General features: G+C 37.6%; 1 protein-coding gene across 1 annotated transcript; it reads left to right on the forward strand.

Annotated features, from left to right (window-relative positions):
• Positions 1–15,802: 15,802 nt before the first annotated feature.
• On the forward strand, positions 15,803–18,361 carry Smp_072380 (putative elongin B; the record flags this gene model as incomplete). Its single annotated transcript, XM_018794761.1, has 2 exons — positions 15,803–16,037; positions 17,801–18,361. 2 exons carry the CDS (start codon positions 15,803–15,805, stop codon positions 17,929–17,931), a joined length of 366 nt encoding a protein of 121 aa, XP_018649141.1. The 3' UTR covers positions 17,932–18,361.
• Positions 18,362–19,067: the final 706 nt, after the last annotated feature.

Here is a 19,067-nt window from a genome sequence, read left to right on the forward strand (position 1 = left end):
GTTCTAGTATGGGACTCCTCAGCATTGCATATCCACGATACCGCACACAGGACTCATGATCTCAATGAAACTCAATAGTCTTCACAACCTTACACTGATAATTATCATGTGATCACAAGGCACTAGCTTCGACAGGTAATTCTCGGAGTTGTAGTGGGAAGCCGTGACCAGTGGAGTTCAACCGTGCCGGATGTGAATCATTTACCTTCAGAAGACAATAGAAGATGATTGCACAATACGGCAGATTGGCTATAGTTAACATTAACACTGCTAGATTCCGACTCATTGTTTTAGAGGTTAAGCATTCGAGTCCGAGACCGAAGGTCCTGGGCCCTAGTACCGCGTGTTGCATCGTACATAAGCTCTGGTGAAGAGTTCCATACTAGGTTGAAACGGTTGTCCAGTGCTTCCAGGTTTTCATTGGTGGTCTAACATTGATTGGTTCATGATCTCAATACGTAAACTGATGTTGTAAAAATTTTACTGATTAGTGTATTCTCAAAACCAAAAGGATGCAATTTTACAGTATAGTGAATTCATCAGAGATTTACTTTTCCGGTGTCATTTATACACTGCAGATATATAAGGAAGGGTTTTTATGCTAACTGAAGCCTGAAATTGAAGATCAACCACTTCAACCGCATCAACTGAATGATTGCATGTAGGAGATTACAACTTCGATGATTAGATTTTAAATGATGGTCACTGAATTTTTACCTTTTGAGAAATCGTACACAAAAATGAAACAAATATTGGGTAATCTCAAGTTCTGAGTTGAGAGCCATCGTGTGTCCATAGAAAAAGCTCTAAATGTCTGGCATAAGGCTGTAAGCGATTTGTCAAATGGAAACTTCAGAGAGATTGCTAGAACGATAATTGATTAAATATCACACCTCAACTAAATCATTATCCGTTTTATTACTGAATATGATGTGTTTCCAGAATATTTCAGAATGTCCAAGTAGCATACAAACTTATAAATTCTTTTGTTCTCTGTGGGTAAACTAGCCTTGGAAGTAAGACTTCTTTTCATACTTCTTGACTACTCTTTACCGTCCGAAAGAAACACTTGTTAAATATATAATCAATCCTCATCTAGTTGAAGTCAACATAAGCTGAAAGTCGCCGACAAAATGTACAGGAATCTTTAAAAGCATGTAAGGTAGTAAACGTTTTTCAACGTAATCTTTGTCAGTAAAGCCAATAAAAAACAGAATGAACCTAGAATGTCCAGTCAACAACTTCTTACACACCATATCACTGTATGACAGTTAACAAACGAGTAAATCAACAGAAAGATATGCTATATATCTGCGTTAGATAGAAGTCAACAAATGGCATAGAGCTTCCCTGGAAGATTGAAAATGTAAATCATCCCTCAGTAACTCAAGTGACGTTCTCATAGTTAGGCCTGAAAGTCAGTGTTTCAATCTATCAAGGAGTTAATAATACACGCTAATGAATATTTAAATAGTAGAACAAGAAAGTTCTTCACCTAAGAACATTGATTTTAAATAGTTAATGCCAGTTGAAGCTGTAAATTATTCGGAATGCTAAATAGCCTTGATAATATACCTGACCCTCCTCCCTCATGTCAAACTAAGTTTTACTAAAGGTTAGCTGAAATTGAAAACAGAAAATATTAAGGTCATGAACTTGTATTAATTTAATTCCGTAGTTTATTTATTAAGGTCACAGTCTGTAATTTATCGGATAGTGAGTCTACAGTGACTTAGACTCCGTTTCTTTTCTGAGACCGACTGAAACATAGATACATTTAAGTGGAATCCAGGCAAACTGAGTAAACTGTCCTATCTTTTTTTTTACAAAAATTTAGAATAAGTTTTCTTATCTTATTCAAAACCACGAAGTAATTCGGACGAATAATGATAAGACCTGGCTAATTATGATTACATAATTATATCACACTACTAAGGCAATTAGGAATAATATGGTAGCTTTATAGTTTTTCTGCCTTAAAATTTAAGACAAACAATGTCAACTCGCCATAATCACATGAATAAATGTGAGGAGTTTACTCATATCTAAAGATTAAACATCTAGAGACTGACAATAATAAAGTTTTATTCCGTCATTTAGTGAATATAACAATAGTTAGAAACGAAAACACGCAAAACTGTTACTTCATTTATTACAGATTCTAATAGAGTAATCACTTGATGGAAAATCTTTCATTTTTCCCTTTTTAGTTTGAAGTAAGCTCTATATCAGATCATATTACTACTGCAGTATCCAATAATAATAATAATAATAATAATAAATGCATCATAAAAACCACCAAGAACTTCATTTAGTCTCCTCTGAGAAGGTTATTTCATCCAACTATAAGGTCATTTATACATAAATATTATGAAACTTGTAAGAAATCGTTTATAAAATTAGTTATGACTCGATAAGAGACCCAAACACGCATTGAATTTAATTTGAGTGGGAGTGTTTTTGGTGATTATAGTCTGCTTTGAGAACAAATAATTCGATTATAAACCTTGCGAATTTCGAAAGTTAAATAAAACCACCAAACACATTGAAGTTTCATTAGTTTTTTGCTAACCATCGATTCTTGATTTTGACGGTCTATGTACACAAATTAACAAATAAGAGGCGTATGAATTTCTAGGTCATTTCCATCGTCGCATACACCCGTCAATTGAGTAACAAAAGAATTCTGTTGAAAAATGTGCAAATAATATTTGTAAAAGAAGCATACACTTGGTATAAAACAACATAGCTCCCAAATGCCCTGGTACGGCCGAGAGTTGGGAGAGTCAGCTCTCCCTCTTGAAATGCTCCCATTTGGCCATATGCATACAACCACTGCCAGAGAAGTCCTACCCACTGTCTTCTCACGGTGAGGGTGTTATTTACGAAATTGAGAGTACGAAAAGCGAATGTCCGGCACTTTAACGGGGTTGGTGGATAATGGAAGATCCCCATAGGGGAGTTGGAAAACTCCGATTCCACTGGTTAACATGAGCTTCCGGAACCTAAGGAGACAAATGGCATATGAACCAATTGTTGGTTACCGGCTACCATGGGATCGCATCTCCGATTCCTTGTGGATCAGACATTTTGTTTGAATTCTCCAGGTGTTTCCTCCTAAGAAAACCACTTTCTCCGGTTTAGGCACCCGGGCAGTATCCCACCCCTTACACAGATCGAATGATATATGTGGCGCATATCTATTTGGTGCTTCCTTGTACCAATGTTTACGTGTTTAAATAAATAAATGAATAGATATAATAACAACGATTTTTTTCTGTTACTATTAATAATATCAAATACCTATGGACTATTGTTTAATAAATATTAAATTTACATTTTAATGTGGTTGAATAATGTTTCGCACTTAAGGATTCATCGACAAAATATACTACTTAGTAACGATACAGACTCCGACTATGCATCAATATTGATCAATATGTAAAGAAGAAAAATGTGAAATGAAATTAAATAAGTAGTTAGCGAGTAAATTTTAAGAACCGTTTGATAATGTAATAAATATTATTAACCTATTTTACCAAACAATACAGCTTGTAATAGACGTCATTAAATCCAATTAAAGCTCATTTAATGATAATCTGAAGAAATTAACTGTAGTACTGAAAGATTAATTTGAAATTAATGATTGACCACCAAATAAATTGTGTAATTTTCTCCAGGTGGTAGTCAATAGACTGATAAAATGTAGATTACTTGTTCAGGTCCTTTTAAAACTCAGGCATTCAACTTCGATAGTTTCATAAACAACTAACACGTCAATCAAATTTATCTTACATAGTCCAATTATTCAAAATTACTGAATGAATGTCTTAGTTGAACAAAACACAAAAGTCTGTTCCATTGGTCACATTATCATAGTCAGGTTACTAATTAATGCAAATATTCAGAAAGTTGGTATAATATGTAACTGAATTATTAGTTTCATGATGAATTTTCCAAATTTCTCATCTAAAACCATGAACTGTGCAGACATCAAGTAGGTAGTGAGATAGGTGACCACCAGTGATATCAGTTGAGTATTGAAACTGAGATAAATTATTATATGTATGTATGGAACTCTTTTATTTAAAATTATCTTGTTAGCGACATTTATATATATTTGGTTTGATCTACAGTAGAGTTATGGGTACGCATTGCTAAGGTTCCAAATCAAATTTTTGATGTTGGCCGGTTTTTTAAAGATTCATGTAATTATTCTCAGTACTTTGCTAATTGTGTGTGGAACAATTTCAATTTTCAATGAATACTATTTATACACATTGTGCTCATCACTGACTGATCTCAGATAGGACACCACAGTGGTCTCACACTAGATGAAACAGTTGTCCATTACTCTCCTGTTCTCAACGGCAATCCATATGAGATCAACCGCTGATGAGTAATGTATACAAATAAAAAATAGTAGCAAACCACTTCATGTATTGTTCCCGTTAATTTATCTCTGATTTTTGGATCTACTAAGTATATCTGACAGTAGCAAAGGAAAGCAATATAGGATGATTTGACAATAAAATTTCTTAGAATGTCTATGTTTTTCCTTCCATCTTTACCCACTTCTTCGCTCCCTCTCTTTTTATTTCTCGTTGCACTAGTTATACTCCCTTTTCATTTCATTATATTGCAGTTACAGAATTCTAAAATTCTTTTTTGGTCCTTTCTTTGTTTCACCTTGAATCTATCTTATTGAATTTCTCATATCCAGGCTTACATATCTGTATACATATCTATACAAACACACGCAACATATGTTCGTGTTAAGGCAACTAAATAATCAAAATTTATTGAACTTGTGATTTACTCATATTTATTTAAATAACATTTTCCTTTCGTTTTTCAACATGACAATAAACGAAAAAAGAATAAGGGAATAATTATTGTATCAATAACTGTTTATTTATAGTAACGACGAAAATTTTGCTACTTAAATTAGTATAAGTAAAATTAAATTATCTTAATAACTAACAGTGGATTAGATAGATAGGAAATAGTCAAAATGATCTTACTTACTTGAGTTTGTGTGAATTCGTATGACGATTAACGTTTGACCGCTGACACGCCGAATACTCTCTTACCCATTTGTGTGCATCTTTTTGTAAATTTGACCATATAAATCGGGCATTGATTAGTTTAGTCGAAGCTTTTGAGCCAGGATGAGACAAAGAATGGAAGTTACTAAATATTAATTTTCTCATAATTTTGGAGGCAAAAGGTCACAGCATTACTTTTGTTGTGTGACAGTAAGTCAGAATATAGTCAATAGGCTGTGGTAACTGCTTTAGTTTGAGATTGGAGTTGTTTGTTGTAATTAGGTTTCGTAATTCTTGATCCTCTTATTGTTTGTTGTATCACATTCATTTCTATCCGAGATAATGCATCTGCCACCTGATTGTCCTGACCTTTGACATGTCAGATATCATTTGTAATCTGTGATATATAGTCGAGGTGTCGCGCTTCTCTAGGTGAGTATTTGTTGGCTCTCTCTTTTAATGCATTGGTTAATGGCTTGTGATCTGTAAAAACTATGAAGTCCCTTTCTTCCAACATGTGTCGGAAATGCTTAATGGTTAGGTAGATTGCAGGAAGTTCTCGTCTGAAGGTAGAGTAGTCTTTTGAGAAGAAAGCAATTGGTTTCCAGGCGTTTATAACCAGTTGGTTAAGGGTAACGCCTAGCGCTTTATCCGAAGCATTCACCATCCAAGCAAATAGGGAATGAGAATTTGGATACATCAAGCTAGATGCCTGAGCCACTTTTTCCTTTGGCTGGTTAACAGCCTCCAAAGTCAGCTTGAATTCTTTTGGTTTTCCTTTGAGGGAATCTGGTAAAGGTTGCACTAATTGTGCACATCTGGGTATGGATCTTAGATAACAAATAATTAGACCTAGAAAGCTTCTAAGGTGCGTTAGAGGACTAGGTTTGGGACACTGTCTAATAGTGTCCACTTCTTCTTTGGTCAGTTTAATTTCTTCTCCGCCTATTGTGTTCTCGAGAAATTCTAGAGTTTGAAGACTGAGAACACACTTACTTTGGTGCATATTCATTCCAATTACATCCAGCCGTTCTAACACTGCTCCACATGCTGTTCGTGTTTTCGTAAGTCGGGACTGTCAATTAACGAATCGTCTATATACCCCTGTGCAAATGGCATATCTCGAAGTAGGTTATTCATTCTTCGAAATGTTTGTGCCGCGTTCCTCAGACCGAATGTCATGCGTATAATCCCGAACAATCCAAAAGGTGTAGTAATAGATGTCCTAGGGACATCTTCCTCAGTTATTGAGATATCGCGATATGCCCTGACTAGGTCACTTTTAGTAGATATGCTCATACCCCGTAAACCGTTTGTAAAATCTTGGATATGCTGTATTGGGTACCTGTCTGGTACGGTTTGACAGTTGAGGGACTTGTAATCTCCACACGGCCTCCAATCGCCTTCATTTTTCCTTGGGACCATAGGCAAAGGGGATGCCCATTGACCATCAGAGGGACGGAAAATACACAGCTGTATCATGTAGTCGAATTGAGCCCTAACGATTTCAAGCTTATCTGGTGCTAGTCTTCTGGATCTAGCAGACACAGGTGAACCTTCGGTTTTGATCGTATGACTTACTTTTAGCTTGCTTTCGGAAGGATGAAGATTTCGTTCGGTTAGGTGTGGAGATTCCTCGAGTGTACCCTAGAATTCCGCCGTTGTTACTGGCGGAGTTTGCATCAAATTTAGGGATGTGATGTAACTTTCTTCCCCTTTTGTGCGATTCAAAGTTCAGTGTTAAGCGTCGTCTTTTAGTGTCAGCTAGAGATTCGTAGCTCTCTGAAAAGTCGATCACCAGTATTGCCAGATTTAAATCGGCTACAGTGAAATCCCAATGGAATTGCCTCCTTAACCCCAAATCCGGAGTCAAAGTTTCCTGTCCAAACGTCGCGATTTCGGCCTTTTAGCAGCTTGAAGTGCAAATCAGGAAGTTTCTCGACCCAGCTCAGTTTTGTTCCGAGGAATGATACTAAGAGCATCACCAGTATTCACCAAAAAGTTCAAGCCTTAATTTCTGTCTCTAACATAAAACAAGCGACAGTTTAGGCATTTTTCATCATTCGTCGCGATATGGAGAGGGTTATTCGTTTCCTATATTCTTGGAAGCTTGTTTAGGCTAGGCACATGGTTGATTGCACTTGTTTGATTTGACACCAAACTTCTAGTGATACCGACAGAACTTTATAGATTGTCTGAAAGTTCGTGGACTGTTCTGGGACTTGGATCCCGGTCGTTGTGATGACCTGCCCTCGTCTTAAGATAGTGTATGGTCGTGGTTATGGTGGATTTAAAAGCCGCGGACTTCTTTGACGACTTAAGGAGAGGGGAGAGAACAGAAATCTTGACAGCGAATTCGTTCAGATTTAATATTGTGTCCCGTGAAATAATGACCTAGTTGAGCAAATCACAACTCAGGGTCACTACGATCGAATTCTGGTAGTCAGGCTTTCGTAGTCATTGTAGGATTTATTTTGTCTTACAGATATACTATTAGAACTGTAAACGCGATACTGGCGATCCCAGAGTCTATGTGAAAGCTATAGTCAGAACAAGGACAACTTGGCTTTAAACTTTATCTGTTTCTAAACATAGAAACAATTAGATTAGTACAATAATTAAAGAAATGCAGTCATTAAGTGAAACGCACAAACATACCGACCAGTATTGCGTGTCTTAATAAAATGAATAAAATTTATGAGTCATTTTAATATAATAGGATAATAATGTCTTTCGATTGGTAGGTCACATGCAACAGGGATAGTTTACAGACATATCAGATCAGATTGACGTGGTGGGAGCTTAAGCAACGATTTGATTGGTCAGTTATGGATATAACTAACATCCATAACAGTCTCTATCTCCTCTAGTGACAAATCCTTCAGGCTTTCGGTTTATATTGAATTTGACATGTGATATATGACTAACATGGTAATATAATAAGAATGGGATAAAATAATGACCACAACACGAATAACTTGTGATAAGAAAACTATGCACAAATATGTGCACCAAACTTTAGTTAATGATAGCCAGAAGGTCTGCTTTTATGAGTAGGTAAAAAAGACACAATAGTGATGATATAAATAGAAATTAAATTTGTGTTCAATGCAGAACTCACACCTTCTTGCCCCTAGGTGTCCCGCGTTCTACTGATAGAAGAAATCAGACCAGTAGCGGACAGGTCTTTATTTAGCTCGTGAGTGGTACACAGTGGAGTGCGAGGTCACTTGTTCAAACACCAAAAGCTTTTCAACATTCAATATAAGGTAACAGGAAGTATAATTCCTATATAAAGTAAGGAAGTGAATGAATAGTTGAGCCTCATTGTTTTGACATATATTTAGATGTTTGAGATCAACTCTTGGGTAGTCAACCTAGGTTGCTACAAGTCTCTTCCATTTGTATTACTTACAAGCAATCCACTAATTTTATGAATTCTCGGAACCTTCTGTCTCCAAATGGTCTTGGGCTCTGCATATAGAGTCACTGTCCTATAGATATCGCTTCTCTTCAAAAAAGACATGAGAGGAATATTTAATTTACCACCCAAAATGTCACTACTTCTTGGCACCAGTAAATCAAGAACGCTAAGCTGAAGATACATGATGCGGCTATCATATTGTTATTTGAATATAGTTGCCATGGCTCATCATCCTTTTAGAACTGTTTCAGCACTCACTCAAAATACAGTCTAAAAATACTTCTACGTCACGTTCCCCTACTTAGGGAAGGATTCTCATTTCATCATACAAGTTCAGAGTTGAGTGATCCAAGTGACACCTGGATAAGAGAAGAAACCGAACAGCTACCAAAGAAGCGTTAAAACTGTTACCGAAGAATGAGAGAGATAGGGCCCTGACACTCCTCTCAACCCTTTCATTATAACAGATCAATGATATACTTTAGTGTTAGGTTCACCTAACGATGTGTCACTTAGGGGTAGAATATGGCAGAGCTCTCACAAGATTCTAGGGTACCAAGTAGAAGTAATGATAATAAGTTATTCTCAGTAAACATAAGTTATGAAGAGAGTTTGGAAGCTATGTAGTTTGCTCTAGGAAAAGATATGGTGTACTCTGACTCTTTTGAAAGGTGTCCCTTCACATACATTGAGTCCTCAGACACTAGTAAAGGGTCATTTCGGATCCTCGTCTTGTCAAAAACAAGTAATATTCTGAGCTTTTAGACATATCAGCTCCAACCTCAGCTTCGCCAGAAAGAGCTGCCGTCATTAGATAACTGGCTAAAAAAAATCTAGACCTCGATATCTGTTGTCAGTCAAAAACATATGGATTTGTAGCTTACGCGATCAGTATCTTGAGTAGTGGAGAAAGAACTCTCGTGGGCTGTGTTGAGATATGGCTATGATGTTTAATTGAGTGTCCGCAGCTGCCAGTGTCCGTAAAGTATACCATGGTCGATATCCCTACTATTTATTGCAGTAAACTCAAACTGATGACAGTATAATGAGTCCTGGAAACAACTACACGGCGTGTACCAGTTGTGACCACGTTGATAAAAGTGGGATCAAGTAGTACTAGGAAGCCGGAGGTTTTGAGACGACCTGATTTCCAGATAATTTCACATTGGGCGTTATAACAGAGCCACTAATAGTTTGAAACATGAAATCTATACAAAATGTAAAACGCTGGGTCACTCATTACACACTAAAACACTACTTCTGGAATACATTCCATAGCTTACATTTACCTAATAGGTATAGAATTTTCATTATTAAATGTCATTCTATTTTGCAGTGTCGTAAACAGGGATCCTGAAACTTTGTGTGAGTGCATCGTTAGGCGTGCGTTGTTACGACAGAACCCATATTTTTTCCTTAGGAGTTATATGAACATTCGTTTTACCTATCCTGATACTTTGTTACCGTTAGTAGTCACTTTGATTTGAAAGGTTATTTGACGTGCTTAGTATCTTAGTTGTGTGTCCTAAGTGAGCTAGGTACATTCACATCAAAAACGTATGCATGGCTTGAGAAATCAGAAGATTCCTTTGATTATTCCTGGAAATCTTTATTCTCATATGCTTTTAATAACAGCGTAATTCATTGTTCTATCAAGTTTTCGTGTTGTTGCCTATAATGAATCACATCACGTCAGTCAGTAGAATTGTTAGTAGAAACCTTTACGAAGTAAATTTATACTGGTAATAGAATAATATATGCAATGCAAAAGGGATGAGTTGATAGGATACAAACGCTCGCATATCTAAGCTACGCGGTATTGATCGTGTTTCTGCGTTGACTTTCACCAGACTTAACTATTTCCAGTCAAGTTGTAGTGACCTACTTTTATGACGAGAGCGTAATTGGTATGGTGGAAACAATTATTATCATAACCAATTGTACCAGTGATTGTCTTACTGTACCAAAGACACTTTCCCTTCCGTTGCCTGCGACCTTGCATGAACTCGCTTACCCTCGGCAGTTCCACCTGTAAACTTTGGCACGTCTTGGTACTCCTTCGATACCGCGAGATGGCCAACAAATATATCTTATTGCAACCATTAACAGCCTTCTGGTTTTTGGCCTAACAAGGGATCTAAGTCGATACCTGGCACGTAATCTTCCTGTAGTGGTGATCATAGTCAGTCGCGACTCCACGTCATCCGCAAAGTAATAAACGGACAGTGTGAATATCCCAAGTCAATATATGTTTGGCTTCAAGAATGTCTTGTAGAAATAGTTCAGTATTATTTCACTATGACTACGAAACTTCTCTACCTAAGCAAATACAAGGCTGATACGATTTATAGCCAGCTGGGGGCATCTCCAGAAATTTGATCGTTCCATTGTGTCTCATTCAATATCAAAGTTTCATTGACGCTCTATCGATTTCTAAAATTCAGAAGACAGTAATAGCCAATAACTTTTTTACAATAACGTAACAAACGTTCAAAGTGGTGCATAAAGCTGTTGAGCATTCCAATCCCAAATTCTCTGGAATAAGGACATGTACTACTCTCTCTGTTCCACCAATATATGCGGGTTGTAGTTTCACATGTAAACTGGCAGATACAGTTGGAGGCACTAAGAAAAGAAGACCTTCCAATTTCTGTTCGTTCAAAGGCTCATTTCGCTTCGCATGACATCCTTCGGCAGTGTCTCACACAACCTACTACTAAAGCTTACTTCATTTGGCATACTGGATGCCATATTTTTCTGGTTCGAAGTTTATTCAAATGAACGCAGCCCAGTCGTCTCCTTTGGATTTCTCTGCTATAAGCCTACAAATATAACCCGTGGGGTTATACAGGGAAGTGTGATTAGACCATTACTCTGTAGTGACCGGCCAGTCTCGATAAAAACGCGATTGGAATGACAGAAACAATTATTATTGTTGTAACCAATTGTACCAGAGATTGTTTTACTGTATTTGTTTAACTGTATCAGTTTCACTTCTTGTTTCGCTCTCCGCCTTGTTTGGTTCGAACTTGCTCACGCACTGCTCATTTTGCCTGTACTCTTTGGCACGTCTCGGTATTATTTCTATACCACGAGATCGCCAATAAATATACTTGATCTGGATTAATAAAGCTTTCTGATTTACGAGCTATCAAAGGAACCAAGTCGTTTCTGGGCGCGTAAACGAATTGTAGTGGTGATCATAGTCCGTCTTCGACTCGACATTCACTACAACTCTTTCTCCACTTCACTAATGACGTGTGCTCATTTTCCGAATACAATAAACCTCTCCATTTTGCCGATGATTTTAAAATGATTTATTATTTTCACTTTCCACAGAAGAATGCTATATTTCTGACGTAATCTAAGAGGGCTTAAGCAAGTTACACTAATGGACTGTGTCGTGGAGTCTGTCACTGAATGCTGATAAATTTGGAGTTGTTTACAATCGCCACAGCCACAGCAATAAAACCATACCGCGGTTCAAAATTATCACTGATGACGTTCACTCCTAATGTGTTTTTCGTCACCTAATAAATACCAGCGTGATTAACTATGATTTATACAAACAAGGTTTGGTATTTGTTTAGTTGACAGCAAAATAAAATGGAACTTCTGACGTTTTGTTCTTTTGTTGTTTTTTTTCACGTGAATATCTTAAGTTCTCTCACGTTCATAATCATTATTGTTATTGTTTTTATTATTATTGGTTCTATGACTGTTCATCTGGCACATTAGACATTTCTTCTCTCTACGTAAAGTCTATGTCTACCCATCAACAGTGTACAAGTAAAACCTAATATATTATATTACACCTAATGAAATAAATTCCTTTTCCAGACTCATTTTATCATCAAAACGCATATATGACCTCTACAAATTGACACCTGACGATCATTTTGTGCAATTAGTTAGAAATTTCGTACATAATTCTGAAGTATTACAACGTAAAACTCTTTAGATTTGGCTAATATAATGTAACCTAAGTATAATTGCATTTCTGGAGAAATTCAGAATCGTTTCTTTCTATTCCTTGTGACAATAGACCACTAGTGAATGTTGGCAAAATGTTTGGTTGAGAACGTGTTGTTACAAACAATAATCCAGGATCGCTATCAAATGATTATCAGGCTTCTAATTTTTGGGAGTGTTCCACAGTCCTCTACCAATAAGGTGAGCATTTACAGGGGAAAATTGTTCATCTACTAAATCTAAACTTCCAGGTATATGGTGTCTAAGAGGGTTGTACACTTAGAGTATTGAAACCTGCTTGACTGCTTAGAGTTTCCTTCGGCTGGGGCTAAAATGTTGGTTTTGATTTGTACTTCCAAGTTTGCTCTAGTAACTTCCTTAAATTCACTGTGACCGGTACAGAAAGCAGTATATGAGCTGCAAAAACAGGAGTACGACTTACTACCATCGCTTGTTTAGTTCATATGCATAGTCAGTCCTCGACAATGGTTGTGACCTGTATTCATTCGACACTTCAAGTTGTAAAGTAGTCTATCTGAGACAAGTTACAGAACACATATATAAATTACCTAGCCCCTCTCTAGAGGTTTCCAAGTTAGAAAGGGTCTAATAGTCTTAGCATCCCATTATCTAAATTCCAATGCTGTGACAAACGTGCTTTCCGTGCACACCCTGCAATGGTAACTTTGAAGCACATTTTTGACAAGCCTAACACTATGATGTTCTACCTTATCTTTAACGATTTTATTCGGCCTCCTTCAAGGTAGGAAAATATAACGTTTCATTCATCACTTCGAAAGGATAACAATGCACTGTAAATGACCCAAATGTGAGCTAGGGAGTCAGTTCGTGCACTCAAGTTCGAACCTCATGAAGTGTGCTTTAAATTAGTGGATCTTTATTCACTAGAGTATGGATGTCTCAGGGGTAGCCTTCCAATTACTTAGCTTCAGTGCGTCCCCTTAAATACTTAAAAAGGTTCAGTCCCGACACAGATCTTGGAGACAATATGCGATAATTAGTGACACATCACAGTAAACTGGGCTGGGGACACACCTAATTCGAATGATTAGTCAGATTTCGAAACTCACTACCGGTTAAGGTTACCTAACGAAATTCCAGAGTCCCTTAACAGGAAACCTGGCAATTATTGTAGGACTCAGGGAAGTGTGGCTGAAAATAAGTCCACAGAATAAATAACCCTGTAGGTCTTTGATATTGATGCTGACCTCATTAGTTTCACTGAGAGCACCTTGAGCGAAGGCGCTCGACCACGTTTCTTTACCAGGTCACGAGTGGCTGAGTCGTGCTTCGCATCCCTTGCAACTACTAGCCAGCTTAGACCAACTGTCTTCGACATATCGTTAGCTTCCCAAATATATCTTCGAACTCCTTCATTTCTGACTTCTGACTTTACCTGGATGGTATAGGAGTGAAGACACTATCAAACTCCAAATACCCGTGGCACCTTTCAGTCTTCAGTAATAAGGATGGTAGGTTGATGAACCTGTGTTAATCCTAACAGATTGCCTTCCAGTGAAGGTCCAGCTTCTCCTTAAAAATGTTCACTGATGGGGCTGATACCACTTGTCCGAGTAATGCGTCCTTGTCATTGACCACTCAATGAGAAAAAAGGGACCCCACCTTTAGTTTATTAGATCGCGGTTTGTGAACCTTCTTGTTATGATGTTGGAAATTATCAGTGCTGGGGGGAGCAAAAAGATAGGACATATTCCTGCCCAAATCATAATTGAAGATACGAAATGCCAGTATAAGGTCACCTCGCGTCCTACGATAAGACAAGGGGAAAAGGTTTGGACGTTTCAAATGCTCATCGTAAGGGAGTTTAGATAGACCCTTCACTAATTTCATCCCCACACGCTGGACACACTGAAGTGACTAAGTATCCCTAATCACAAGCTGCTTGGATACAGTACTCTAAGTGTGGCCTTACATAGGTGGGATATAAAATTCGAAACATCTCCTCGTCAAGACATTTAAATGCTCGGCGAAGTGACCATAACGCACGATAACCTTTGGAAGCAGCTGCGTTTCAGTGCGTAGTAGTTTTCAAGTCGTGACTTATAGTTACTCCTAAGTCTCTATGTTCTTGAACGCGTGGAAGAGATGTACCATTAATGGTATAATGGTAACTATTACCGTGCCCGATGTACATGAGCATGCTCTTCCTGGAATTAACTTCGAAGTCTAAGTAAGCTTGGAGATGACAACGATCAGCTTCATTTCTTATTGTTCTCCAGATTTTGACATCATCCGCAAACAATAATGTCGACGACTTAAGTAATGGAGGTAATTCATTAACATACAGAAGGAAAAGTAAAGGGCCTAAGATAGTGCCTTGGGATGCACCAATTTTGACCGGCTTCCATTCGGATAGCGTGCCATTGACCCTCACTCTCTGTCTGAGGTCACATAAGAAGCTTCCTATCCATTGCTGTATAGAACCCGTTATTCCAAGGTCCGAGAGCTTCTGCATAAGACCTAAGTTTGAAACCTTGTCAAACGCTTTGCTAAAATCTATGAATATCACATCGACAGACAGGCCGTTATCTAGGACTTCTGTACAATCCTCTCTTGCAATAAGTAAGTTAAGCATGAATGCTTGCTACGAAACCCATGTTGCTCGGTAGTTAACAGATTATACGAATCTATGTGACTCAGTAACTTAGCCCGAATTATCTTTTCAAGTAACTTAACTACTATGCTGGTCAGGCTGACAGGCCGGTAGTTAGATACGATCCGTCTCTGACCATCCTTAAATATAGGACTAACTATAGCGTCTTTCCAGTCTCTGGGTAGTTGAGCGAGTGAAATGGACATTTTGAAGAGCGTCGCGAGCGGTCTTGACAGTATTTCATCGTAATTTACTAATATTTATCTTTACATGCTGAATATACCCAGTTCCCTACCCACAGACATGGATTATGCACTGCTACTAGATACAGAAGTCCGTTAAGCGAGAACTTATGTATTCCATTCATATATATTCGAACAACTCGTCAGGTGACCACTGACATTCACACCTAGTCGAAATCCTTACCTCAACACATCATTTGAATCCCACTTGTTAGAGAGTTCTACAAAAAATTGGGCCAGTTTAAAAATTCCTCATAATCAAAACTAACAAAGCCCATTCAGCTTACTATACTTCTTAAACTGAAATCGTACATTGAAACACACCCAGCGCCACATTTGTTTCGGCGTTTTGGTGACTAAATCAAATCGTCTCAAACCGTTTTGGGGCAAATGGTATTTGTGTTTTGTTTTTCATGCTTATCATTTATAACATCGTACACTTCGAGGAGTTTAATCTGTTTCGAACTTTTAGGAGGTATATATGGTTGTACGTCGTAAGAAAACAACCATTCACCTGAGTGCTAAGGAAACGAGTCTCGTTCTCGAGGTGAAGAAAATGATTGAAGGAATTCTCAAAGTAAAGCCCGAAGATCAAATGCTTTTAAAGCATCAGACCGAAATGGATGATGAAAAATCATTGAGTTACTATAATCTAAATAGCCAAACAGCAAGGGCTCATACACCAGCAACACTTGGACTATGCCTCCGTGATCCAGGTAGGTTTATTACGAAATACCTTTAAGTCCTATGAATCATAAAGTAATCTTCGCTTCATTACAAGGTCTTCAGACTGCGTGCACTTTCAGCAATGCTAGCGTTTTTCTCATCTGATCTTACTGCTTTTGTCGAGTACCAATGTGCTTGTACTGGTAATAAATTTTCAGTCCGTGTGGATGAGATATTTTGGTATCTCGGTAGAAATTGAAAAGGTTCTATTATGTAGCCTGCATTAATCAGCATTTATATAAGAATATGTGTAAGAATATTTGGTTTAAATATATTAGGAGGTAGTTCAAGATATAATGCACGTCAGGTTATGACTAAACGACCGTTAAATCAAGGATCATTATGCAGCCGTTTTGCAACAACACAGGTTTAACAGCGAGGAATTCTCTCCAGATCACTCAATCGCTGTTTAGTAGTCTACGCCTATATATTGAATGGCTTCAGGTTATTGGACAGCCCCCAAATGCCCTGCTACGGCCGAGAGTAGGGAGAGTTAGCTCTCCCTCTCTAAATGCTCACACATGACCACGCGTATATAGCCTCTGCTAGGGAAGTCCTACTCACTGCCTTCACGTGGCGGGGGTGTTGTTCACGAAAGTGAGAGGACGAAAAGCGGATGTCCGGCGCTTTAACCAGGTTGATGGACACTGAAAGTCCACCTACGGGAGTTGGAAAACCCTGATTCCAAACCAATGGTGCACATGGGCTCCAGTATCTTGAGGGAACAAATGGCGTATAAACCAATTGTTGGTCACCAGCTACCATGGGACTGCATCTCCTCACGATGCTCCACTGCCTTGTAGATCAGACCTTTAGGTCAAAGGCTCGGGGTGTGGTCCCCTAAGAAAACCACCTGTTTCAGTTTTGGCACCTGGGCAGTATCACAGCCCTCACGCAAATCGGATGAGATTTGTGCGGCGCATATGTATCTGGTGCTTCCTTGTACCAATATTTATGTGTTTAAATAAACAAATAAATTGGACAGCCACAACCTATCGCTAGATATGCTACTTCTGACCATAACTACCACCTTGATATGATGTTCTGACTTGCCTATCGCGACGATCCGATATAGATAAATCAGTCAGGACGCTTGTTCCTTTAAATCTTATTATACCATACCATGCAGGTCGGTTGAAAGATAGTAAGATTAAAAACAGCAACTTAAGGTCAGAAGCGAGATTTGTACTTCTAACTTTATCTAAACATTCATCAGAAGGGATGATTACTATACGAGTGTGCGCCCTGTGCTTCTCTAAAAGTAGGAGACAACTTTTGAAACCAGAATAATACATATCAGATTTAAAGCTTAAGATGTTTTGGTGTTACAAATTCAGCTAACGTTATGCGTAAATTCCTAGGTAAGGAAAGTTGTTAGTCTATAAGATTGTAAATATTTATACACTGACGACCAGTTTCGTTCTGTTTATAATATTGCATACGCGCAAATTCCACTTTCTTAAAACTGGTGTTTGTGAATACTATAAGCGGAAAGTTTACGATGTCTCACACCAATACATCCCAGCTAAAGTTATTCTAAATCAATAACTTACAGCTAAATCGACTTTAGAAACGTCTCTTCCATTCAGAAATGGTAGAAAAAGTGAACGCTTTTACTCATAACTTTCGATGTAAAATACCTTTAACGTAATTATCCGTTTATGTAATATATTATCCAACTGAAATTAGGCAGTTCTGTTTTACCTAGTTTCTGTACACTTTACATAGTTTTCAATTTCTTTTTGAATTTTAGCCACTGAAAAGTTCGAGACACTGGACATTACACCATATTCAAATCCTCCAGAATTACCAGAAGTTATGCGTTCTCAGGAAAACTTGCCACCACAAAGTGCTCCAGAACTTGTAGGCCAAGCGAAACCATAGTTTTCTATTATTTGTCACCTCAAAAGACAATCGACATTTCCTTCTCAAAGTTGTACCATTTAGCCCATGACTTGCTAGACTTCCATTGTTTTCTTACAGTTAGTTAACAGTTGCATGTAAGCCCGGTTTGTGTTTATTTTCCAGCTCTCATATGTGTAATTTAAGCGATTATACCGATATAAATAACCATCCACTTTGATATAGGAGTTTCTATGAGATTGAAATAATTAATACAATTCTACCTAGCACCACCCATTGTAAGATCATGGATATACGTGTTCAAAAATTTATTACGAACGTTTCCAAATCAGAGTTGGGTTGTCTCACTCTACATGTTTCTGACTATGGTATCTATAACAACTGCCTAGGTTTCTGTTTATCACATGTATTCTCTTAAAAGACTATTTATTTTGCTTCTTTTCTCTTGCTGAAAAGTTATCCTTTTTATGGTTTGTTCATGAACACACTATTCTAAGTGTGCAGGTATATGACGGTCATAAGGATGATCAAATGGGAGACAATCTTAAACTTAATGATTTACCTAATAAATAATATTTTATGACAAATTCAAAGTTTAATTTTGCTAGCACAGACCCTAATATAAGTATGGTTTTGTAAAGATTCTGTACAGTTTGTGTAGTTAAAAATCGGCCTAATAAATGCTGTGAAAACCAAAGACCAGTAGACATCTGTTTTGGTCTGAAATTCAATACCTTAAAACAAGACTTGAAGAGGTCATAGATGCGATCTCATATGGTGCGGTAGATTTTCATCGTTTAAGAATCCCAGTTTGGGCACCTGGGCAGTATCACAGCCCTCACACAAATCAAATGAGATTTGTGTGGTGCATATATATCTGGTGCCCCTTTGTACAAATATTTGTGTTTAAATAATAATAAATAAAAATCCCAAACTAGACTAATAATCACTTATTCAATACTCACAACCTCCGGACTTCAAAAGAATGAAGACAGTTCTGCGAAGAAGTTTGCTTCTCGACGATTTCATTTACTTAAGTTTTACAATCGTGTTCGTAGTTAATCTATTCCCTAAACAAAGTAGTAGATTGTAGAAGCTCTTCAAAAGGGCTCTTTTTGTGTGTCCATTATAACTTACTGCTTGCGATTGAGTAAACT

The sequence above is a fragment of the Schistosoma mansoni genome, chromosome 1 (assembly GCF_000237925.1).
Source record: "Schistosoma mansoni strain Puerto Rico chromosome 1, complete genome".
Classification (NCBI taxonomy): Eukaryota; Metazoa; Platyhelminthes; class Trematoda; order Strigeidida; family Schistosomatidae; genus Schistosoma; species Schistosoma mansoni.